This window comes from Pithys albifrons, chromosome 27 (genome assembly GCF_047495875.1).
Source record: "Pithys albifrons albifrons isolate INPA30051 chromosome 27, PitAlb_v1, whole genome shotgun sequence".
Classification (NCBI taxonomy): domain Eukaryota; kingdom Metazoa; phylum Chordata; class Aves; order Passeriformes; family Thamnophilidae; genus Pithys; species Pithys albifrons.
The window spans coordinates 5,484,612-5,509,510 of record NC_092484.1 but is presented as its reverse complement, the minus strand read 5'-3'; the positions used below and the strand labels follow the sequence as shown (position 1 = coordinate 5,509,510).

The following is a 24,899-nucleotide window of genomic DNA, read 5'->3' as shown; positions in this document are numbered from 1 at the left end:
AGCTTGGCTGCACAACCACCCCCATTCCCACACTCCTGAGGAATCCTGCCCTGTCCTCCCACCAAAACCCAAGTGTGGTGGAGGCAAAGAACTCACTGCTCACAAGTGCCAAGGTCCTGCCCCAGTAGCAGCTGGAGCAGGAGCTTAGAACATGCCTCGTGCTCAAATTTTGAAGGAAAATCCATTTCATCCCTGTGCTCAACCCATGAGCAGCTGTAGGGAAGCACTGCCAGGGAGAGCAGGATGCTGAGGGCTGGGCAGGGGCACCTGGCACAGGGCTTTAGAGATAAGGAAGACACTGAGATGAGCAGATGTCACATCAGCAGCTGTGATGGAAACAGCTCCTGGAGGATTAAAGATCTGCTACAGAGGAGAACTGGGGTGTGAAGCCACAATATGGTAATTCCCATATTCCCACCTGGAGTTCTGTGTCCAGCTCTGGGGGCACCAACACAAAAAAAGATGTTGACCTGATGGAACGAGGCCATGGAGGTGCTCCCAAGGGCTGGAGCCCCCTCTGCTCTGGAGCCAGGCTGGGAGAGCGGGGAGGGTTCACCTGGAGAGGAGAAGGCTCTGAGGAGACCTTCCAGCCCCTTCCAGTGCCTAAAGGGGCTCCAGGAGAGCTGGAGAGGGACTTGGGACAAGGGATGGAGGGACAGGACACAGGGAAAGGTTTCCCACTGACAAGAGGACAGAGTCAGATGGGATATTGGGAAGGAATTATTCCCTGTGAGGGTGGGCAGGCCCTGGCACAGGTTGCCCAGAGCAGCTGTGGCTGCTCCATCCCTGGAAGTGGACAGGGCTTGGAGCAACCTGGGCTGGTAGAAGGTGTCCCTGCCCACGGCAGGGATGTCACTGGATGGGCTTTAATGTTCCTTCCAACACAAACTATTCTAATTTGGGGCAATAAATCCAGCCACGTGCTGAATGGATTCAACCCACTTTTGCTGTCCAAACAGCCCATTGACTCCAGGGATAAGTCCCCTCTGGGGCAATAAACTGGGAAGGCAGACCCCAGGACTGGGAGGGGCTGGTGCAGGCTCAGCACTATGGAGAGGACAGGAAAAATTCGACCCCAGCACTTGGGAGATGGGACCTTCTCCCCATCACCCACCTCCCTGTTCCTATCAGAAAATAATGGCAGCAGCTGGTGGGGCCTTTTCTCTAAGAGGACAAACCTCAGTGTGCTGCTCACACAAGGGCCCAACACAGAGGATGGAGCCTCATCCACCAACAGGCTGTTCTTTCACAGAGAAAACAATAAGCAGTGGGAGACTCTGAAAGAAAAGAAGAGATTGTGCCATTTCCCTCTGCCAGACAGCTCTGGTTTCCTAGGAACAGACACTTCCCCAATGCAGCCAGTTCTTCTCACCAAGCACAGGATGAGCATTTATTGTCTTGTGATCAGGAGAAAAACACAGAGAAAACCAAGAGCTCCACAGTGACATGAAACATGGCACAGAGACACGCCACAGGACGCCCGACCACAGCAGGAGCCAGGCCCAGGTTAATGGGTTAGGAACTCTTAGAAATCCAATGTAAACATTTCAAAACATCCAGAGGAGTCCAAAAACAAATAAACAAACAAAGCCACAGTTGTTCAGGCAGCGTGTAGGGGTGACTTTCTGGAATTAGGGGTTGTGGCATCAAAGGGTGGAGGGGGATGAGGTGGCAGATCCCACCCAGAGGTTTGTTGGGCTCCGTAGGAACCTCAGGCTAATGGGGTGTGATTTTGGTGTTCAGCTCCAGCCAACTGGTGGGCAAAGGCTCCCAAACGCCCTCTCCTTGCACCGCTAGTGTGACGGGATGGGAGCTTCAACACATCCCTCAGATTATCCATGGGGAAAAACCCCAAGAGGAGCAAGATGTGGAGTCCCCAGCAACACTCCTCCTCTTGGTTCCATTGGAACCTCCAACCTGACACACTAAAAAAGGGCAGAAATCAATGGGGTTTGAAAAATTTTGGCAAGAGGCTGAGGGACACGGGGGCACCATGTCCTGGCTCCCAAGGGTGGCCAATCCCACCTTCAGCTCCTCTGATCCCCCCCACCCCTCTAGTGCATCCATCAGATTTCCAGGGAGTCAAGGCCAGGCAGTTCTTTCATCACCCCAATGGCAAGTGACAAAAAACATTTAAAATTACACTTGACATAAGACAAAGGCACCTAAAAGCTTCCCAACACCATCAGGGCTGCTCTGGTGAGGAGGCTCCAAGAACTCCCAAGCTTCTTGCACACTGGCCAGGGAAAACCCTAGAGCTGGAAGCATATTCCATGTCCCAGAGCCAGCAGAAAGCTGGACCTGCAGCAGGGGGTCAGTGTTGCTTGTAAACTGAAATTCAGGGAGGCTCTGCCCTCCAGTTCAGGGTTTGGCCCTGGAAACATGGGTCATGCAGCCTCCAGGCTGTGCTTCCCTCATTATTGAGTGTGACACAGGATAAGTTAATTGAGAGACAGGGAATTCCGCAGGGATGAGGGGGAAGGGGATTCTCCTCCAGGAACTATGACTTGGTTAGATAAGGCACATGTAGAGAAAACTATTTGAAAGATCACTTGCAAATCTATTCCACCCAGCTAGGCCGACCTCCCTGTCCCTTTCCCAGGAGCCAGTTTTGTTTTCCAGTTGCTAGTTTTGTTTTCCAGTTGCTCAGTGTGAATTTGGAGTGACCCCAGTGCCACCCCGAGGACAGCAGGCTCTGGGGTGCCCAACCCCTCCCAGCTCTCCCAAATGGAACACTCTGGATCACTGGCCAAAATTTGGAGAGCCAAAGACTTGGAACACTTACTCCCTATGAAAATGCTGGGAACTGACCTCCCAGTTTTGACAGGTTTGAAAAAAATCACAGCAGACTGTTGAGGGGGAAGAGGAAAGTGCAGTCTTTGCTGCCTGGATCACTACAGAGTACAGGGAATTGGATGGCTCAGGCTCCAGGATCCAAGATGTGCAGGCACAGAATGGAGATGAATGATGAGATGGAGGCCAGTCTTATGGAAAACAATCCCTCTCAACAGCTTCATCCTCCCTTCAGCTGACCTTGGAGAGAGGCAGGAACCTCCCTGTCTTGGAAAGGAAGTGCTGCAGACCAGAACTGCCCAGCTCACAGCAGCCACCAGGACTGAGGAGCTTCCCTTGGTCCTCCCACATCCTCCTATAATGTTTGGAGCCAAACTCCATCAGCAGGAGGCAGAATGAAACTATTCCTTGGGACAGAATCATTTCCACACCACACCAGGGCCGCAGAGCCAAGACCAAGTGTTATCTTGCATCCAGCTGCTGGCTGGGAGCCCAGGAAATGGTGCCCAGGAAAAGGGTGCCCCAACAAGACAAGGTGTGTCTGGTGCGCCATTTCCTGGGTCAGCACAAAACCTGGCTGGGAGTTCCATGGTGAAGAGATCTTGTGCAGAGTCCTTGTACGAGGGTGAACACCCAGTGCCCAGTGCCAGCTCTGCACTGGCCTCCACTGGGTTCTGATTCGGGTTTGCAGCGAGCAATCATTAACCTCATGAGATGATTCTGCACCTCTGAAGCACAAAAAGCTTTGGCAGCAGGGAAAGCAGGACTTGGAGCATCCCCACAGTCTGAGTCAGGCAAACGAGGACCTGTGGCCTTCACATCTGAGCAGCTACTCACAGGGAGGGAGGAGGGTTCACAAATCCTTTAAGTGTTGCATTTCCCTTGGAGTGGCAAAGTCCACATTATTTATCCAGGAGAGTAAACTTGAGTTGCTCCCAATGCTGTGGGTGCTGCAGGGTGCTGTGCATTCCGTGGGAGCAGAGCAGGGCAGGGGCAGCCATGGGAGGGTTGCACTGGGGGACGTCCAGCCTGATTGGGGATGGTCAGGAGAGGATTCCCTTGAGGAAGGGCACTGAAGGGCTTGCTTCTCAGTCTGCAATGAGGCAAATACTGGCAGCTCAAAGCAAGCAAAAAGCTTTGTGCAGTGGAAGTGGGAACGGCTGAGCATGGATCTTCTGCAGGGAGCAGGAGACAAGACCCTAAAAGACCCCCTGAGGTGAGTGGGTGCTTGAGGGGGAATGCAAATGATCTCTTCCAATAACAAGAATAAAAAGACCAGAAAGGAGAGAATCCAGAATCCAGGCAGTTTGCAGCTGGTGCTGCTTAAGGCCATTGGTTTCCTGGGGGGTAGTTGGGCACTGTGGGATACTCTGGCAGGCTGTTCCCAGAGAAATTGCTGTACTGGGCCTCCCTGCTGGGGGGGTTCCTCCAGGCCCCGCTGTTCCACTCCTCCTGAGCCTTCTGGAAGCTTCCACCACCCCCTCGGTAGATTTTATGTACCTAAAGGTGAGAGGGAGAACAAAAGGAGTCACCACCAGGAGCCCACAGCTCTGCAGAGCTGCAGCCACTGGCATGCCAGGGCATGGATTTATTCCTCTCTTTGTCAAGAGCTGGATTTCCAAGGAACAAAAGCACTAAAAACACAATAATAGAGTGAAGAGAGGTGCAAATAAATAGTATTAACCCAAGACTTGAAGTTCTTTCAGCCACATTCCCAGGATTCAGCTGGGGATCTCCCAGCAAAGCAGCCAGCCCAGGCCTGAGCACTGAAACCTCTCCAGCACTGACACTGCTGCTTCCACAGGGGTTCTGTCTTCTCCCATACTCTTCCATCTGCTAAAGCTTTCCAGACAGTCCTTTCTGCAGGACACTTCCCACTCTGCCACCAGTGCCCACTGCAGATGCTTCACTGACCACCCCAAGGAGCACCAAATCAGAGAATCATTAAGGAATCATTAAGGTTGGAAAAGACCTTAAAGATCATCATCAAGTCCAACCACCAACACCATACCTTGTCCTCAGTGGCCACATCCACACATTTTCTGAACACTTCCAGGGATTGTGACTCCACCACTGCCCTGGGCAGCTGTGCCAGGGCTTGACAACCCTTCCCATATCCAAATTAAACCCCCCATTTCACACAGGCTCAAGTTGCTTCACATAAAGTTTGCACTGAGGGACGTAAAGCGACATCTCCACATGACATGGTGACAATGTCCAGCCTGAGCTGCCTGGTAGTGTGTGGATTTGTCTTCTAGAAACTTGAAGAGCCCCCAGCTGACTGCACTGCACAGCCTTCCAAAGCAATCATGGCTTATGGTGCTGCTGAGCTGTCCCTTCACATCATTGCTGTACAAAGGCAGATACTCCAAGTCAGAGACAGAACCCCAGAATCCCAGACTGGTTGGGGCTGGAAGGGACCTTAAAGGCCATCTCATTCCACCCCCTGCCACAGGCAGGGACACCTCCCACAAGCAGAACCTACCCTCAAGATGCAGATGAGCATGGCAATTGCTGCCATGGTGAACATGATAGCAGGGAACAGCATGAACACAGCAGCTGCCACGTTGGTGCTGAAGAACGTGATGGCTGCCAACCACCCACTGGGGAGACAGAGAGAGAGACAACAGTGTTAGAACTCACTTTGTAAAGTGTCCTTGTTATCAGAAAACTGTTCATTCATTTGTAAAAGTGTGGTCGGGCCCTGGCACAGGTTGGGCAGAGAGGCTGTCGCTGCCCCATCCCTGGAAGTGTCCAAGGCCAGGTTGGACAGGGCTTGGAGCAACCTGGGCTGGTGGGAGGTGTCCCTGCCCATAGAAGGGGGTGGAATAAGATGGTGTGTAAGGCCCCTTCCAACCCAAATCATTCTGGGATTCTGGGATTCATAAGTCAGAAATTACAAGGCAAGTTTAAAGCCCTTGAAAATGAAAAGAACAATGAGGAAAATGAACAGAATGATCCCCAAGATCTTAACCCTCACTGCCAGCAGCCCTTGCTAACCCAGTCTCAGAGCTTCAAGGGACAGCCAGAAGATTTATTTCCAACATGCTTTTGGTTGTGCATCTAGAGATCAGAACTGGGATCAGGGAACACCAGAGTCCTATGATTTACACTCTACCTCCACTCCTTTGATGGCAATGACCAGGTAGGGCAGGACAGGTATGAAAACCAAGTGTTACAGGGTGTGTTAGGACTTGGCATTACTTGTAGTTTCAGCAGGAATTGCTCTCAAGTCTCTACAGAAGTTAAAGTGCCAGACCAATGCACCAAGGCTGCGAGAGCTCAAGGAGCATTTGGATGATCTCTCAGGCACAGGGTGTGACTTCTGGGGTGGTCCTGAGCAGGGCTGAGGGCTGGAGGTGTGGAGGTCCTGAGCAGGGTTGAGGGTGTGTCACTTCCAGCTCAGCAGACTCTGGGATTTTGAGGAACAATTACAACCCAACCAGGGGCAGACACTAACATACCCCCATTTCCTTTAGGAGGACTCTCCCAGTACTTCTCCACAGGCCAACAGTGAGTCCCCACACTCTGCCCACTGTGTGCACTGAGGGCAGAGCTGAGCCTGACACTGCCTGGTTAAATGGGAAAAGAGATGGACATTGAGGAGAGATGCCAGAAAGACCAAACAGGTGAAGATCACAGAATCCCAGAATGGTTTGGGTTGGGAGAGACCTTAAGGCCCATTCAGTGCCACCGCCTGCCATGGGCAGGGACACTTTCCACTATCCCAGGTTAGTTCAATCCCTGTCCAACCTGGCCTTGACTTCTGCCAACACAGCAACGAACCCAAACTGTGCACCCCAGGGCAGATACAACCATGCTTCTCCCACTCCCCCTGTACAGACTCCCCCAGTTTCCCAGCCCATGGACACAGCCAGACCCCCATGGCTGAGGGTTTGCTCCCCTTACCACGCTCCCCATCCAGAGAAGCCAATGGCCTGCAGGACTGTGAGCACGAACTGCGCCCCGAAGATGAAGAAGAAAGCCATGAAGTTGAAGGAGCTGTCTGACCTGCAGGGGAACAGGGCAGGTCAGGGGGGCACTGCCACCTTGTGCTGCTCCACACTGATGTCTGACCCCACCACCCTCCAATGAGTGTCTCTGGAGGGATCCCTGCACATCTCTGTGCCTGGAAGGCTTCTCTTCCTCCCCTGGCAGTGAGAGCACAACAGCCCCAGACCCAGCAGCCCCTCTGCCCCCCAGCAGCTCCTCTGCCTCTCAGCAGCCCCTCTGCCCTCTCAGTAGCCCCTTTTCCCCGCCCAGCAGTCCCTCTTCCCCCCCCAGCAGCCCCTCTTCCATCCCCAGCAGCCCCTCTTCCATCCCCAGCAGCCCCTCTGACCCCCCCCAGCAGCCCCTCTTCCCCCCCCAGCAGCCCCTCTTCCCCCCCCAGCAGCCCCTCTGACCCCCCCCAGCAGCCCCTCTGACCCTCCCCAGCAGCCCCTCTGACCCCCCCAGCAGCCCCTCTTCCCCCCCAGCAGCCCCTCTTACCCCCCAGCAGCCCCTCTTACCCCTCCCAGCAGCCCCTCTTCCCCCCCCAGCAGCCCCTCTTCCCCCCCCAGCAGCCCCTCTTCCCCCCCCCAGCAGCCCCTCTTCCATCCCCAGCAGCCTCTCTTCCCCCTCCCAGCAGCCCCTCTTCCCCCTCCCAGCAGCCCCTCTTCCCCCTCCCAGCAGCCCCTATTCCCCCTCCCAGCAGCCCCTCTTCCATCCCCAGCAGCCCCTCTTCCATCCCCAGCAGCCCCTCTTCCCCGCCCCAGCAGCCCCTCTTCCATCCCCAGCAGCCCCTCTGACCCCCCCCAGCAGCCCCTCTTCCCCCCCAGCAGCCCCTCTTCCACCCCCAGCAGCCCCTCTTCCACCCCCAGCAGCCCCTCTTCCACCCCCAGCAGCCCCTCTTACCCCTCCCAGCAGCCCCTCTGACCCCCCCCAGCAGCCCCTCTTCCCCCCCCAGCAGCCCCTCTTCCCCCCCCAGCAGCCCCTCTGACCCCCCCCCAGCAGCCCCTCTGACCCCCCCCCAGCAGCCCCTCTGACCCCCCCCCCAGCAGCCCCTCTGACCCCCCCACAGCAGCCCCTCTGCCCCCCCAGCAGCCCCTCTTGCACCCCCAGCAGCACCTCTGCCCCCCCAGTGACCTGGCTTTGCAGCTGCTCTGCCCCAGTGTGATGGCACACGAGGAGAGGAGCAGAGACAGTGCCCTGCCAGAACATCTGAGTCACCCTCTGACCCAACACCAGCCCTGACACCTGCCTGGCTCAGCCATGGAGCCACACAGGGGCCCAACACTGCAGGCAGAGCTTGTCCACACACTGACAGTGATCACTGAGTATGAGAATTCCAGCTGGAATGTCCAAGTGTCTGCCTGGCATCACATTCACAGGCCCACAGTTGACAATCCAGCACTGGGACACACCATGAGGGAAAACAGCCACGAGAGAGGTGAGTGGTGCCCTGAAAGCAGAGGCACAATTCCCATCTCTGCAGGCTCCCCATCCTCAGGATGCACAGGTGAGGGCCTGGCATTTATGCAGGTACAATAATTAGCATGGAAATTCCCTCAAACTAGAGGCTGAGCAGAGGCACTCACAGTCCCTGCCATGGGGGCACTGGGGGCACAGCCCTGTCCAGGTCTGGGCTCTGCCACAGAATATCTTCATCCCATTACTCAGCTACATCAGGCACATCTAAAACTCCCCAAACTACCATTTTTAATCATGTAAGTGATTCCCATTCTCTCAGGAACTCAAAGTGCCAATGATTTTATACAACAGATTTATACAAAGCAGTTGGTTATGAGGCAGCTTCATGCAAAGCTGTTTACAAAAGAGCTCCAGTCACTGCCAGCTCCTGCTTAGACCCTGAAAGCATTCAAATGTTTATTATTTTAATTATTTTTACTATGTTTATGTTTGCAAGAATTGCAATTCTAGCCCCTGATGCCTACAGAGGTGGGACCCCAGGCCCTGGATCCTGGCTAGTCTGAGCCAAGTGGAAAAGCCTCCAGCCAGACCCTCACTCCTCACTCAGAGAGACCCGTGCTGGTCCAGGAATCTGCTGTGGCCACAGAGATGCTGTGGAAAATTTGTCATCCTTGAGTATCCTCCCAATCCTGCCCTTCAAACACCACCTCAGGTACAGCAGTGGGAAAGAAATACTCTGATCAGGGCCTGCTCACAGCGGTGCCTGCCAGGACCCAAATAACAGGGATTGGCTCCAGGCTGAGACTTCACACAGACTCTCTGAAGGGGCTGGAGCAGTCTCCCTTTGAAAGGATCTATAGCAATTAGTGAGGATACAGAGAAAAGGTGATTTCTCATCCAGCTTCCTGGTGCAGATTTGCTCCAGCTCTGCCCAAGCACCAGGACTTTGCAGCTAATTTAATCTGGGATGCAACAGGATGACAGAGGTTTTAGGGGAGCATCCTTGCAGGACAGGTGCCAGCACTGAGGGGTGGCCTCCTCCAGAGCATGTGGGTCTGACCTTGCCTCTGGAATCCCCACTGTGTGATCTCACACCAGCAGGGCAGTGCTTTCCAAGCCTCTTCCCCAGCTGATACCACAGGGATGATCCCTGGGCTCCCCACTCTGTCCCAGGGGCTGATTCTTTATTTAACTGTGCACAGTCACCTCGGGGACCTTTCAGTGTCCAGCTGCATAAACACATACAAACAACATAAAAGAAAGAACTAGAAACAGCCCCCGTGGGAGATCAATGGGGAGGAGTCATTTTCCCTGACTTCAGAATGGAAATTCCTCTTTGAACAGAGGCCCTTGGGCTTCTGAGCTTGGGCTGGGGACAAACCCCACCCCAGAGGGCAAAAGTTCAGAGCTGGGGTTTTCATTTCATTGAGAACTTCCTTTTCCACCAGAAATAACCCTCCCCTGTACTCCATGATGGAGTCACTGGTGATTTAAGGATCCCCAGTGCTGTTGACACACAAAGTGTAAATTCAGAAGAGCATTTAAACAACTCATTCATCACGTGCTGAACAGACAGGACCCACCTACCACCCTCCATTTCCATCAGCTGCTTTGCAAACCAGCTCATCACAGAATCTAGGGAATAACGAAAATCCAGAGATTTCTACCAGAAAGAGCTTCACCTTCAGGGTGCAAATCCCTGGCTAGGGTGTGGAGGTGACACCAGGAAGGTCCCTCCTGTCCCTGTGTCAGCCTGGCAGCTGCTCAGGCCCCTCACAGCTCTGCCAGACATCACACATTAATGTCTCAATGATGCCTCCTGTCCCCAGAAAGCAGTAGCAAATGCAAATGATCATTAATTAACGTGAAAAATGTAGGATGGCTTCAAATATTTGTGGAGTTTCAGGACTGGCTCCAGGGAACTGCTTTTATCTAAAAAGCAAAGCAGCCAAGCTTGAGTAGCTCGAGACAGAAATCACAAGAGTTCTCAAAAACTAATACCTTAATAGCCTTCCATCAAAACAAACCTCAACGAAGCTTTACCAAATTAGTATCTATTTTAATGCTGTAGTGAGGTGAGGGTGCTGCTCAGCTTGAGATACTTAAAGTAACACATGAATTCCAGCCCCATGGGAGTGGCTGCTCACCTCCAACCCCAGGCAGGTGACCCTCAATCCTAGACTTTAAAAATAGCCACATTCTTCTTAATTTTGAAAGTAAACAAGACAGCCAGAGAGCTGTCCCCAGTAACAACTCCCCCAGAGGGAACTGGCACACGTGCCCCTGGTGGGCTCCCACTCACCGGAAGGCTTTGTAGGCAGGGCGGAACCAGCAGATGTAGCCACAGGGGCTGAAGAGCATGAGCCAGAGCAGGGCCAGGCCAAAGTTGACCCCGTAGCCTCCTCCAATCCACCAGGCCAGGCAGGCCACGAGGTTCACTGCCAGGGTGATGCAGTAAACTGGGGAGAGGGCACATGAGAGGGGTGGGGTGAGGAGGGTTCAGGACGTGGGGAAAAAGGGAACAAAAAATACTGGCTGGAGCTGTGCCAGGGGGTTGGGATGGATCTCAGGGAAAGGTTCTTCCCCCAGAGGGTGGTGGGCACTGACCAGGCTCCCCAAGGCAGTGGGCACGGCCCCAAGGCTGCCAGAGCTTCAGGAGCATTTGGATGATCCTCTGGGGCACAGGGTGTCTCTTGGGGATGGGCCTGTGCAGGGCTGAGGGTTGGACTGGATGACCCTTGGACAACACTCTGGGGGACAGGGTGGGATTGTTGGGGTGTCTGTTCAGGGCCTGGGGTTGGACTGATGATCCTTGTCGGTCCCTCCCAGCTCAAGATACCCAGGGTTGTGGGCCACCCCCTGTGTGCCCATGGCAGTGGGAGGCTCAAGCCCAGGAATGCTCTGAGTGAGTCCCAGGCTCCTGTGTGAGCCTGGAGCACATCCAGCCCCACAGGGATCCTGCAGAACAGGGCGAGGGAACTCATTTGGGACCTGCCGAAAGTGGAGAGCACAGCAGGAACCCACGTGACCAGTACCAGACTCAGGCAGTATTATCATGAATTATGAGCAAGGTCCAATTTCCACTTGTAGCCAAACCCCCTTGTGAGATGAGAGGGGTAAACCCACCCTGGACCCCCAGAGTGACTCTGTGCCTGCTGGGTCTGCCCCCAGAGTGACTTCAGAGGCAGCTCAGGGCCTTTCAGGATCTGTCACTGCTTCCCTGGGCCCCTGAGGAACGCTGAAGTCAGCTTGAGGGCTTGGAAGTGCTGCCTTGAGTGAGGGGATAAGCAAACTGCAATCAGGCTGAGGATATGGGACCACAGGGGTGCCTCAAAGGCCTTTTCACATCCCTGTTCCTGTCACTTGGATAAAAAGGAACAGTTGACAGAGGCCCCCAGAGCTCAGCAGTGCTGCACTAAATAGCTGTGCATGAAGTGATGCTGCTCACCCTTTCCCTGGAGTCACATCCCTGGAAAAGGGGGCTGCTCACCTACAGCTGGGCTCACCCCCTGCCAGGGCTCCAGTCCCTGCTCTCCTCCAGGGACTGCCTGTACCCCCCCAGGCTCTGCCAGTGTGACCCCCAGGCTCTGCCAGTGCCCAACAGCTCAGCCCAGCAACAGCTCCGGCTCTGGAAAACTCCTAAAAACCTTGTATAAATGAGCACAGAGAAAGGAGAAGGTGGAGGTGCAAACACCAAAGACCTCCCAGCACAGCTGATGATGAGCTGACAGACACTTTGGAGCTTGGCCTCAGCTCTGCAGGCAGAATGAAACCCCTGAATTTCTCTTCCCCCCTGCAAAGGGAACATGCCCTGCCTGTTCCTTGGTCCCTTGCTCATCTCCACTTCACTGGCTTGGTCCTTCTGGCTCTTCCCTTTCCTCCTCTTCACACAGCCTGGGGGGTACTAAAAAAGGTTTTATGGTCATAAAATAAGACTGACAACACAGTCGGGAGAATGCAGTGTGGAAAGGAAAGCATCTGAACCCAGATTGTACTTCTCATTACACAGGGCCTGAGAGTTAAAATTAAATGTTGGTTTACTGCAAACAAAATTCCTTCTGAGTGGCTTTATACACAGTAGTTTGGATGTGTTTCAATACTGGGGGAAGACAGAATATTCGTTATTTAAATTAATTAATTTTAGGGATTGAACAGGTTGTGGACTCCCCATCCCTGGAAGTGTCCAAGGCCAGGTTGGACAGGGCTTGGAGCAACCTGGGCTGGTGGGAGGTGTCCCTGCCCATGGCAGGGGGTGGGACTGGATGAGCTTTAACGTTCCTGCCAACCCAAACCATTCCATGATTCTGTGAAATCTCATTTATCCAGCAATTAACTGCATTTATCATTTTTATTTTCAGGAGTCATTTATTCTCCAACAGTTACTTAATAAAAAACACCCAACAAAACACCACCAAGCCAAAAGAACCTATAAAGTTTTAAGGTACTTTTAGTTTTCTTCAGTAACATTTTCAGGCCCTCCAGTGCCTTGGGTTGGAGTTTGTTCTCCACCAGTGGGAGCTCTGGTACAGGCTTGCCCAGATCACCCTCCACCTTAATCAAATGCTCACATCCAATTAAAATAACGAGCATTCACCCTTCCAGCAACGACTTTTGTGTTTGTGCTTTTTCCAAGTGGTCTTTTCTTGTTTCCCACCTCCCCTCTGTCACAAAGTGGGGGAGAGCCCAAAGGGAGTGTGCTGCAGATGGGAGTGGGAGCCCCCTGGTGCAGATGGGGGTCCGCTGGCCATGCCCAAAGCTCTGGCATTCTTCCAGCCTGCCATGAACTCCACTGAGGGCCCCTTTGTTTGGGCAGAGGGAGCACAAAGGCGGCTTTGGAGCCACAGCGTCGCCCCAGCGAGTCTGGAGGGACAAGCGGCTTCTTCAGGCAAGAACATTACAGAGCTCATTGCAGCAGCTCCACATCACCCAGCAACAATGGAGCCACAGATTAGGCCGTTATTTATGCACACAAATCCCTCTCCTACACACATCCCACGCATCTGGAATAAAAGCCAAGCCACCAAATGCAGGGCTGGCAGCAAACGAGCTTCCATTCAGTGCCGAGGGTGAAAGAGGGTGACAAGCATTGGGGGGAAAAAGATAAGCAAGGCAAAGGGATTTTTAATCTCCCCAAGCATTCCCTGTGCTTTCTAGGCCTGCCACACCAATGCCATCCCTTGGAGAAGAATGGACCATTTTCATTCCCACTTTTTGAAAGGCTGAGGCAGAGAACAGGAGCCAAGAGCTCTGTTCACATGGAGTATCAGCACATCACCTGCTGTGGAGAGGGTCAGCACCCTCCTCCAGAGGGATGGGAATGTCTGGGGGGGTATGGATGGCTAAGGAAGAGCCAGCATGTGGCTGGAAGACACTGCATCCATTGGGAAGGGAAGAGCTGTGGATGGCACCAACAGGGAGGAATTTCGGCCTTCCTGGAGTGAGTTTGGGAGTCAGGGAGCAGCAAAAAGGGCTCAGTTCTTTTTTTGCCTAAACTTCTCCTATTCGTGTTACTTTAAGGGAACTGGGGATTTCCTTACGGTGGCTGTTTTTGGGAGTTAAAAAGGCTGGAGAAGGACTTTGGACAAGGGCCTGGAGGATAGACAAGGGGAATGGCTTCCCCCTGCCAGAGGGCAGGGATAGATAGGATATTGGGAAGGAATTCCTCCCTGTGAGGGTGGGCAGGCCCTGGCACAGGTTGCCCAGAGCAGCTGTGGCTGCCCCATCCCTGGGAGTGTCCAAGGCCAGGTTGGACGGGGCTTGGAGCAACCTGGGCTGGTGGAAGGTGTCCCTGCCCATGGAAGGGGGGTGGAACTGGATGGGCTTTAAGGTCCCTTCCAACCCAAACCACTCCATGATCACTTGACACTAACAAAGGTTTCAAATGTATTCTGCTTTTTGCTCCTCTTCCAATTTACTAACAGACTTTTCCAGCACTGATACTCTCCTTTCTTAAAGAATCTTCCAAGATTCAAGGCACAGCAGCTTAAAATTTGGGCATAAAATTACATTAAGTATTGTAAGGGGAATCCTTGCTCCTCACAACTAACTGCAGTCAAAACTTCAAAGCACATGAGCCATTGGGATCTGTGGGGGTTTTATCACACATTTACCTCCCCCCAGCACAGGTTTCTTACTGAACTTACAGATCCAAACGTGGTAGATCCTCTTCACCAGAAACTGGTGATCGATGGGAATTTCATCAGCAAAATTCTGGTAGAAACACGGTTTGAGGGGGATGAACTTGGGCAGGGGTGGGAAGTTGTTCACCTTTTCTACAACACAGAACACACATGACATTGATTTTAGTACATGCAAGGCTGAGAGAGGGGAAAATTAGCTGAGAAGCACCACATGGATCATTAATACCTTTACAATCAGTGTCAAAGTGTGTGAAAGATGCTGCAAGACAAAAAACTTACAGGATGAAGTTCCTTAGGAAGGGGTGGAATGAGATGGGCTTTAAGGCCCCTTCCAACCCAAACCACTCTGGGAATCCCTGATTCTATGTCAGGGATGATTTTGTTTTAAAAAGACTCATGATTTTAAATGGAAAAGGAGTATGTTCAAGTTTTTCCTGCAAGGTTAAATCCCAGGGGGAAAAAAAACCAAGAAAAAAAAAAGGAAAAGCTTTGCATTCAGAGACAATAAATCAGCAAATGCTGCTCAAGGCAATGTGGCAAAGAAAACCCTACCTTGGGAAGAAATTCTGTTTTAAAATCAAGTCATTAAGTGCCCAAAGCCTCTGCAGTGAGGCTGCTGTCAGCTCCCAGATCTGTCTGTGTGTGTCTGGATGTTCCTGCATGTTTGGGAATGTTTGCTCTTGCCTTGCAGAGCTGATTAAAGTTTGATTCCAGGGCATTGTAACTAATTGTCTCTAGTCTACTTCAGCCCCAGTAAACAGAATTAAAAACAACCAGAGGAAGAGATGAAGAATGTCCTGGGAAAACCTCCAAATGGTGCAGGAGACGGAAGAAATGTCTGAACAGGAACTGTCAGCACAAGAGCTCCCCTTCTCTTCCCATTATCTTGTGGGAGGAGACACCTTGCAGGAGCAGCTCCTCAGCTGTGTTTGAAGGTTGGCAGGGAAGAGCCTGAAGCTCAAGCAATGGTTTAGGAAGGAAAAGGCTTCCACTCATGCATATTTTCACAGAGAAAATCTGGTGAGGAGAACTCCCACTGGGAGCACATCAGAAGGAACTGTGCAATAAGTCTGAAGTCACCAGCTCAGTTTGACTTTTCCTCATCAAAACAAACATTAAATCTTCTGCCCCTCCTCTCCCACCTCCCCCAAACCCACTTCACCATAATGCAGGTGCCTTTCAGCTGGTTGAGTTACTGGTTAACACCTGCTGCTGACCCACCACACGGGTGAACAAACCCCACCACTGATGGCCCATGGGGGCTTTCAAAGTCCACAGGAATTTGAACTTCTTTGCACTAATTTTTTGTTTGTTACAAACCCCTAATGGGATTTCTCCTGCCCAGTGTGGCCCAGCAGCCTGGAGAAGGACTTAGCAAGGCTGGATCAAGAGAAAGGAGGGGGCACAGCTTTGAAAGCTCAGCTCTGGGGAAGTCAGGAAGACCAAGATTAATCAAATACAGTGAAAGCAGGTTCTCTAACAACTTTGGTGGGGGGGGGGTTGAGGGATAAGGAAACTTTTGTTCTGTTCCTCTTCAACAGCTGAAGCTGCAGATTGTTTCTCTGGTTCTGCTCGCTCCCATTTTCTGCCATGGGCAGTAGAGCTGCTGCCAGTTTCCAATGCAGAGCTCCCAGATGGTGGGGCCAAAACCATCCAGTCACTGCAGTTTGTCCTTTTTCAAGCTCATAAAATGCTCCAAATTGTTTGCCAGGTACCCAGAGATGGGGATTCCACCTCTCCTCTTCTCTGGTGCCCACCTCCTCCCACCCTGAGACCCTGCAGTTTCCACCTGTCCTGGGTTACCTCTGAGATCAGACTAAAGAAATGAGGTTAAAACAGTCCCTTTCAGGTCTGACTGCAGAGCCTGGAGTGCTGCAGGGTTGATCCACAGCTAGGATCAACCCTTTAGATCAGCAAACACACCCTGTGCTTTCACAAACCAGCAGCAGCTGGGGGCAAGTTCCAGAACTTTTCTGATCTTAAAAATTGTTGGATTTCATTAGTAACTTCACTACAAGGAATATTCAGATGGGTTAATATCAGCAGCATAGCTGGGAACACTGTGGAAGGTCTCTGTAATAAAGGAATTATTCCCATATATTTTTTGTGAATGAATTCCATCCTCATGAAACTTTCACACCTGAGCAGAGTCCTCAGGTGACAGACCTGCAGTGGCCACAGCAGGAAAGGGAACCTGAACTCACCAAGAGAAGCAGGTGAAGAGCTTTAGAGATCACCAAGATCTTGGGAAGGGACACAGGTCACACTCCTGACATGTCCCAGCCACCACAACATAATGAAACAGGATCTGGAACCACTCTCCCTCCTTTGCCATAGTTGGGGTGCTCTTACCTGCCATTTCTATTAGGAGTGTTCCCTGGTGAGGTTTCAAACAGACCAACAGATCTGCTGGAGAAAGAAAAACCAGGTCAGCACGTGGCACTCACCAGCACCCAGAGAAGCTCCTGGAACAGGGAGGATTTTCAGCCCAGTGTGTGACAGAGAGCTGGGGGTTCCTATCACAAACTGCCTCTCTGCAATCACCCAGAGCAGGGTGTTTGGAATATCACAGAAAGGATCCTGATTTCTCATTGTTCACAGGCAGCACCTCACCCAGCACAGCCCCACTATCAGCCACTTGGGAGGTTTGGTACCATCCAGCAGCAAACAAAGTGCCCCTGGCAGCGCCTGCAAGGGCTGAGGATGCTCAGGGAGCCCCTGGCAAGGCACCTGCACCCTCCAGAGGCAGCCCCAACCCAGCAGAGCTCAAACATAGAATCATAGAATGGATTGGGTTGGAAAAGACCTCAGAGACCATCAAGGCCAACCCTTGGTCCAACTCCAGTCCCTTTACCAGATCATGGCACTCAGGGCCACGGCCAAGCTCAGTTTAAAAACCTCCAGGGATGGGGAATCCACCCCCTCTCTGGGCAGCCCATTCCAATGCCTGAGCACTCTCTCTGCAAAGAACTTCCTTCTGATCTCCAACTTCAATTTCCCCTGGCAGAACTTGAGCCCATCATGCCCCCTTGTCCTATTGCTGAGTGCCTGGGAGAAGAGACCAACCCCCACCTGGCCAGAACTTTCCTTCAGGTAGAAGAGAAACTGGGAGGAGCTCACCAGACTTAAAGCTTCATTGAGGTGCTGAGATGATTTGTTGGCTCTGTGGTCCTTCCCAGCTCCTGGAGCAAACAGATAATCCCTGTTAGCTGGGCAGTACACTCCTGCTTAACAAAAAAAAAAATGCTGGTACCAAATCCAACCCCCCTCAGTATTTTAGTAGCTCTGCACAACACCGACTCCTTCTCCCTGTTCTCTCCCTGGATGTGGCTGTAACTCTGGCAGAAACAGATCCTGGGAAGTTTACCCAGCACCAGCCTTGCTGCTGATTTTGGCAGAGCTGATCCACAGAGGAACACACAGAGAGGTCTGTGCTGAGCTTTAATTCCACTCCTTCCCTGTTAAACACTGTGTGCCTCTACCTGCAAATGCCAGAATGGAATCTCCGGGCGCACAAACCAAACCCCCAGAGCAGCACAGCTCTGAGAGGAGGAGCACCAGGAATGGAGGCCCCTAAAAACACACTCAGCACTGACAGCAGCCACAGCTCCAGGCCAGACTGGCCACACTGGATCCAAATCCCTTGGGATTTGCAACAGCTCCTTTCCTGCAAATCCTAGGATGGAATCTCAGGACACACCAACCAACCCTCCAGAGCAGCACAGCTCTGACAGAAGCATTAGCAATGGAGCCAGTCTCAAAACTGCCTCTAAAAACACAACTGATACCAACAGCAGCCGCAGCTCCGAAGTTGGATCAGCTGCACTGGATCCAAATCCCTCAGGACTTGCAGCAGCTCCTTTCCTGCAAATCCCAGGATGGAATCTCAGGACTCACAAACCAACCAGCCCCCTAGAGCAGCACAGCTCTGAGAGGAGGAGCACCAGGGATGGAGGTCCCTAAAAGCAGAGCCAGCACCGACAGCAGCCACAGCTCCGGGGTTGGATCAGCTATCCTGGATCCAAATCCTCAGGATTTGCAGCAGCTCTTTCCCTTTGCTGCACCTCCCTGCTGCCCTCCTGTGTGCCCTGGGTTGGGTCTAGAGGCTGCAGAGTTTACACTGTCACAACTGTTTCGTTGGGGTTGCATTTGCTTTCCCTTTGGATGGAGCTGCCCCTGGAGCCAGGGGCACTGGGAGGAGAACAGGACTGTGCCTGTACACAGGGGTGCAGTTCTGTACAGCTGAACTACACCCACACAGAGCAGAACATGCTGTTTTCCTGCCCCTACCCACAGGGTGTGAGCAGGACAGCTCTGTCCCTGGAGTCCCTGGCACAGCTGAAGCCTCTGGGCTGCCCCAGGACACCAACAGAGTCCTGTAACTTCTGGTTTAGAAGTGGAAGCCTTTTGTCTTTTTCAAATGTGTGAATAGGACAAGGGGGCACGATGGGCTCAAGCTCTGCCAGGGGAAATTGAAGCTGGAGATCAGAAAAAAATTCTTTGCAGAGAGAGTGCTCAGGCATTGGAATGGGCTGCCCAGAGAGGGGGTGGATTCACTATCCCTGTGAGATTGGACATGGCACTGAGTGCCATGATCTGGTAAAGGGACTGGAATTGGACCAAGGGTTGGACTTGATGATCTTGGAGGTCTTTTCCAATCTAATCCATTCTGTGATTCTACAATAAAATGTGAAGCCAGTTAAGAGCATAATTAACACTTCATGCCACCCCTGTGCAGCTGCTCCAGGCTGGGATCCCTACATTTTGGGAGAAGAACAAAGGACACCTGGACACCAGTTATGGTGAAACGCTGAGAGAGAGGAATCTTTCATCAAAAAGTGAGCCAGTGAGCAAGGACCTTCTTCAGAAGAGGATTATTTAGTTCCTGCACTCCAGTGCCAGTGTCCCCCAGCTGCAGAGAGGTGGGAAGCATCACTCTGTCACTGGAAAAGGGATCAGGAGGAAAGACTGAGGGACACATTCTGGTTGATGGTGCCATTGTGGTCCTTTTGCCTCAAGGAGGTGACTGTGGTGCTTTTAGTGCCTTTACCTCAAATAAATAAATAAACTCCCCCGAGAAGCAGCTTTCTGGTGCACTCCTCTCACTTCACCCAGCTGTTTTCAGCCATCTGCTCCTTTTCTAACAAACCTCAGCCTTCAGTGCCTTGAAGACAAAGCACATGGAAATTGAAGTGTCCTGTGCAGGGCCAGGAGTTGGATTTGATGATCCTTGTGGGTCCCTTCCAACTCAGGACACTCTGGGATTCCAACACCATCACTTAAAGAAGCTCTGACAGAAACTTCTGGATTTTCCCCTCTTCAGCCACTTCTGCTTCCAGGAGCAACCTCAGAGAAGTTCCTGGGACAACAGCTGATTTCCCTACAGAAAGATGTGGTTTGCATCCAAAAAAGCAGCATTAAGACTATTTCCTTCTGCAAGGACAAACACACACAACAAAGTTTTACACCGAATAATCAGCTACTGAGATGTGCTGACCTTCCACTGGTTCAGCTGCACTGAGACTCCAGCCCAGCTTCCAGTAAAGGACGAGGATGAGCTCAGATTTAGATCCAACCCATTGGTGTTTTAGTGCCCAGACACACATGCCCAGGAGCTGCCATTTCCCAGATCACCACTTAATCTGGGCAGGAATCCTGCAAACTCTCAGTTCCAGGATCAGGAACAACAGGCCTCAGTGCCCAGCCAGGGAAACATCTCATGCCTAACAAATGATGGTCATTCTCAGCTCAGATGGGCAGTGGCTAAAACTCCTTTAGAGGGAAAATTCCACTGTGCAGCCTGAACATCCTCAAGCCAAGCTCCCAGGATAAGAGGGAACAGATCACAGCAAAACCAGATACTTAAACAGGTACTATCCAACCACATGTGGTCTTGGGCTAGAGAACAAGACTTGAAATCATGGAATAGTTTAGGTTGGAAGTGACCTTTACGACCATCTTGTTCCACCCCCTGCCATGGGCAGGGACACCTTCCACCAGACCAGGTTGCTCCAAGCCCCATCCAACCTGGCCTTGGACATTTCCAGGGAGCCACAACTTCTCCTGTGCCAGGGCCTGCCCACCCTCAGAGGCAAGAATTCCTAATGTCTAACCTAAACCTCCTCTCAGTTTGAAGCTGCTCCCTCTGTCACTACACACCCTTGCAAAGTCTCTCTCAATATGTAAATCAGCTCTCAATTCACCAGAACATTTTCACTTTAATTGGCAATAGACAAAACCCAACACCCTGCAATCCACTGCAGAGAGTTTTTATCTATAAGCCACCCCTTGTGGAGGGAGGCAGATCCCACACATGCTGAGGAAACCACAGTGTGAAGTGAACTTCCTTTTTCCACTGTGCTCACCCCTGGCCAATGAATAACTCCAAAGTTTACAGTCCAGTGCACATGACTCAGGAGTCCACTGGAGACAGTTGGAGCTTTTCTTCACCAGGACTCACAGACAAATGCCCAGTGTCAGTTTTAGGGACACCATTTCCCTCTTGACTCAGGACAGCAGTGCTGTTTTTCCAGGCAGGGAACAACATGATCCCTTTGAATGTGACTCCAGTGTAAAAGGGAAAATTTTGTGAAGGAATACCTGTGGGAATCTGCTTGAGCCACGTTTTGAGAATCACAGAATCCCAGAATATCCTGAGCTGGAAGGGACGCACAAGGATCATCAATCCAATCCTGGCCCTGCACAGACACCCCAACAATCCCACCCTGTCCCATTGTCCAAACACTCCTGGAGCTCTGGCAGCCTTGGGGCCGTGCCCACTGCCCTGGGGAGCCTGGTCAGTGCCCACCACCCTCTGGGGGAAGAGCCTTTCCCTGAGATCCATCCCAACCCCCTGGCACAGCTCCAGCCATTCCCTGGGTGCTGTCCCTGGTCCCAGAGCAGAGCTCAGTGCCTGCCCCTCCACCTCCCCTCGGGAGGAGCTGCAGCCCCCGAGGAGTCTCCCCTCAGTGTCCTCTGCCCCAGCTGAGCAAGCCCAGTGCCCTCAGCTGCTCCTCAGACTCTTCCCCCTCCAGCCCTCACATCTGTCAGTATCCCTCTGCCCTGATGCAGGGAACAGCTCCACCCAATTTAGTATCCCCAGCAGTGGTATTTAGCATCCCTTGCAGTCCTGCTACTGTGGCTGCTTCTCCTTAGTCCCCGTCTTTATTTTGCCCACGTCCCATGGTTTTAAAAGTTCCACTTATTTCTCACTACTGTTTTTCCTAAAACCAGAGAAAGGTGGCAGGAGAAACAAAGCCAAGCCAAAAGAAAAGTGGTGCCAGGGAGGTGGGAGGGCTGATCTCACTCCTGCTTTGCCACAGGCCCACCTGGTGCCCTGGGGCACATCCCCAAGGCCAGTCACAGGACACCAGATTCCCTGGAGCCCTGCAGGTGTCCCAGCCCAACTCACACCCACATCCCAATTTCTCCATCCAGCACAGCCCTACAGTTTCTGAGGCCTTGCTTTAGGAAATCTTCCACACTGCTTTTAAATGTTCATTCTGATTTGTGGAATCCTCCCAGACAACCAGCAACGGGACAAGAGGAAATGGCCTCAAGCTGCACCAGGGGAGGTTCAGGTGGGACATCAGGAGGAATTTCTTCATGGAAAGGGTAGTCAGGCATTGGAAGGGGCTGCCCAGGGAGGTTTGGAGTTCCCACCCCTGGAGGTGCCCAAGGAACACCTGGATGCGGCACTGAGTGCTCTGGGTTGGGGGACAGGGTGGGCTCAGTGATCCTGGAGGGTTTTCCAGCCTCAGTGATGCTGGGATTCTGTGACTGCAGCAAGGCCAAGAGCTTCCACACAGACCTGTACTGCACAGTTTCCTCCAGAGCACTTATCCAGGAGCAAATCCAGGGGCAGGATCCCAGCACAGGGCACATCCAGGGGCAGGATCCCAGCACAGGGCACATCCAGGGGCAGGATCCCAGCACAGGGCACATCCAGGGGCAGGATCCCAGCACAGAGCACATCCAGGGGCAGGATCCCAGCACAGAGCACATCCAGGGGCAGGATCCCAGCACAGAGCACATCCAGGGGCAGGATCCCAGCACAGGGCACATCCAGGGGCAGGATCCCAGCACAGGGCACATCCAGGGGCAGGATCCCAGCACAGGGCACATCCAGGGGCAGGATCCCAGCACAGAGCACAACTGCCACCACTGCCCCACCAGCAGGGATTTAGGATTGGAGCACAGGCACAAACGTGGGCACAACACACACCTCCTGACAGCAGGTCAGCCTGACCCTCTGCTGAGGACTATGGCACTGCCAGGCTCTCAGGAGTCACCAGATATTGGCAGCAGACCCCAGACATTGTGGAAGAGCCCTGAGAGATCTGGGAGATGTGGATTTGAAACCACCTGGCTCAGCAAGGAACCCAAACAACCTCCAGTGCTCCCAACACAACCAAATGTCTTGCTCATGGTCTGTCCACCTGAATTTAAAGACAAAGTGGTGTCTCTGCACCCAGACTGGTTTTGAGTCACATTCAGACACCAAACCTTACCAGAAACTTCCCAGAGAGCCCAAGGCAGCAGAGGCCACTCCAAACTCCTTGGCTCAGCTTTAGGATCCCACACTCTGCTGAGCTGGCACAGTTTGGTGGCGCTTCTTCCTGCCAGGGTGGGACACTGTCCCTGCAGTGACACAACCAGCTGAAAAAGTAACTCCAAAGGGCACCAAACACAACAAGGGATGACAGGGAAACTGTTTATGGCAGCACTGCCCTGAGAAGAGGCACAGGAACAATCAGATTACAGGGTTATCCCACTACAATGTCACCCTGACCTCAGCTCTGAGTCCTGGGAGCCCGTGGGCACTCCTGGCTCTACAGGGGGTTCTGGGCCACTCTCCCCCCATCCTGCAGCTGGGGACACAGCAGGATGGAAGCAATTCCCCTCGGGGCTCCCCCAGCTGTCCCTGCTGCCTCAGCAGGTGGGCAGGAACCTTATTGTGGGTATTCAAAACCCAGAGCAGACAAATATTGAATGTGGCATGGCCACATCCAGGGGGAAGCTCAGCTGCTCAGAGGTAGAACCTCAGAAGGCTCAAGGGGAAGACAAAAAGCACAGAAGCCCCCATGCTCAGGGCAAGGACTGTCCCACGCCCCTGTCACTGGCCTCACACTGAAGACTGGGCTCCACACAGCAGCAACAACATTAACTAGCCCAGAATAACACTAAAAACCTAAATTAATCCACCAATTAATTGCTTAATTTCTAACTCTCTGCTCTCTTTATCACAGGTTCCACATCAGAGTTTCTTGAGCTCACAAAACACTGAGAGCAGGGAGGGGGAACCAAAATCCCAGTCCACGTCCTGCCTCTGTCCAGGGCCAAACCACACACACATTCCCCTTCCCATCCCCGAGGATCCCCGGCAGACCCTCCCCAGCAGCTGCTGGGCTGTGCCACCGTGTGCCCTGCTCCTGCTCTGCCCTGCCCCTGCTCTGCCCCCCAGCACGGCCCCAGCCTCGGGGGAGGGACCTTCCCTCGGGAGCACACAGAGCTGGCAGCCCCGGGGTGGGGGACCCTTCCCTTCCCTCGGGAGCACACAGAGCTGGCAGCCCCGGGGTGGGGGACCCTTCCCTTCCCTTCCCTCGGGAGCACACAGAGCTGGCAGCCCCGGGGTGGGGGACCCTTCCCTTCCCTTCCCTCGGGAGCACACAGAGCTGGCAGCCCCGGGGTGGGGGACCCTTCCCTTCCCTTCCCTTCCCTCGGGAGCACACCGAGCTGGCAGCCCCGGGGTGGGGGACCCTTCCCTTCCCTTCCCTTCCCTCGGGAGCACACCGAGCTGGCAGCCCCGGGGTGGGGTCCCTTCCCCTCGAAAGCAGAGCTGGCAGCCCCGGGGTGGGGGTCTCACCTCTCGGAGCGCCTTGCAGGGCACAGGAGCCCTGCCTGGGCTATGCCCACCTCCCCCGGCCCCGCTGTCCCCGACAGCGGCTCCCACCGGGGCTGCCCCCGATTCCTCCCCACGCGCAGCCCGCTCATCCCCCCAGAGCTGTCTCCGATCCCCCCTCAAACCCGGCCCCGCCGACACCCCCTCCGTGACCCCCCGACACCCCCTCCGTGACCCCCCGACATCCCCTCCATCACCCCCCGCCACACCGAGCGATTGTCACCCCCCGCCCGCGACCTCCCAGTTCCAACCCCCAGCTCCTTCTCCACGAGCCCTCCCAGACCCCCGGCTCCTCCTCCTGACCCCCAACTCCCCCCGACCCTCGGCTACCCCTCCAGACCCCCAACTCCTCCCCTCGACCCCCAACTCCCCCTCTCGACTCCCAACTCCTCCCCCCCCGGGTTCTGTCCTCCAGCCCCGCCGCCTCCTCCAACACCCCCTGCCCAACCCCAGCTCGCCCCCCACGATCCCCAGCCCCACCTTCCGAGCCCCTCTCCTGACCCTCCGCCCCAGCTTCTCCTCCTCGACCCTCAGCTCCCCCCCACCCCCGGTGCCCCCGGCCCGGCCGCCCCTCGCCCACCTCCGGTGCCGGCGCTGCCGCTGCCCCGGAGCCGCCGCGGGGCGCTCTGGGAAACGGAGTCCCGCCAATGGCCGTG

At 53.6% G+C, this 24,899-nt stretch overlaps 1 protein-coding gene across 18 annotated transcripts; it reads right to left on the bottom strand.

The window, feature by feature from the left end:
• Positions 1-1,357: 1,357 nt before the first annotated feature.
• On the bottom strand, positions 1,358-24,899 carry SCAMP4 (secretory carrier membrane protein 4). Of its 18 annotated transcripts, none has more exons than XM_071578138.1 (9): positions 24,824-24,843; positions 22,853-22,982; positions 17,463-17,524; positions 16,695-16,751; positions 14,346-14,474; positions 10,505-10,661; positions 6,703-6,804; positions 5,279-5,396; positions 1,358-4,293 (listed from the first exon to the last, which is right to left on the bottom strand). In XM_071578138.1, the coding sequence occupies exons 4-9, from the start codon at positions 16,699-16,701 to the stop codon at positions 4,117-4,119; spliced, it is 690 nt and encodes a 229-aa protein (XP_071434239.1). In that variant the 5' UTR covers positions 16,702-16,751; positions 17,463-17,524; positions 22,853-22,982; positions 24,824-24,843; the 3' UTR covers positions 1,358-4,116. The 18 variants fall into 18 exon arrangements, with proteins under 18 accessions (XP_071434239.1, XP_071434238.1, XP_071434245.1 ...); XM_071578137.1 differs by lacking the exon at positions 24,824-24,843 and adding an exon at positions 24,724-24,761; XM_071578144.1 differs by lacking the exon at positions 24,824-24,843 and adding an exon at positions 24,208-24,328 and having other exon boundaries at positions 17,415-17,524; positions 22,853-23,072.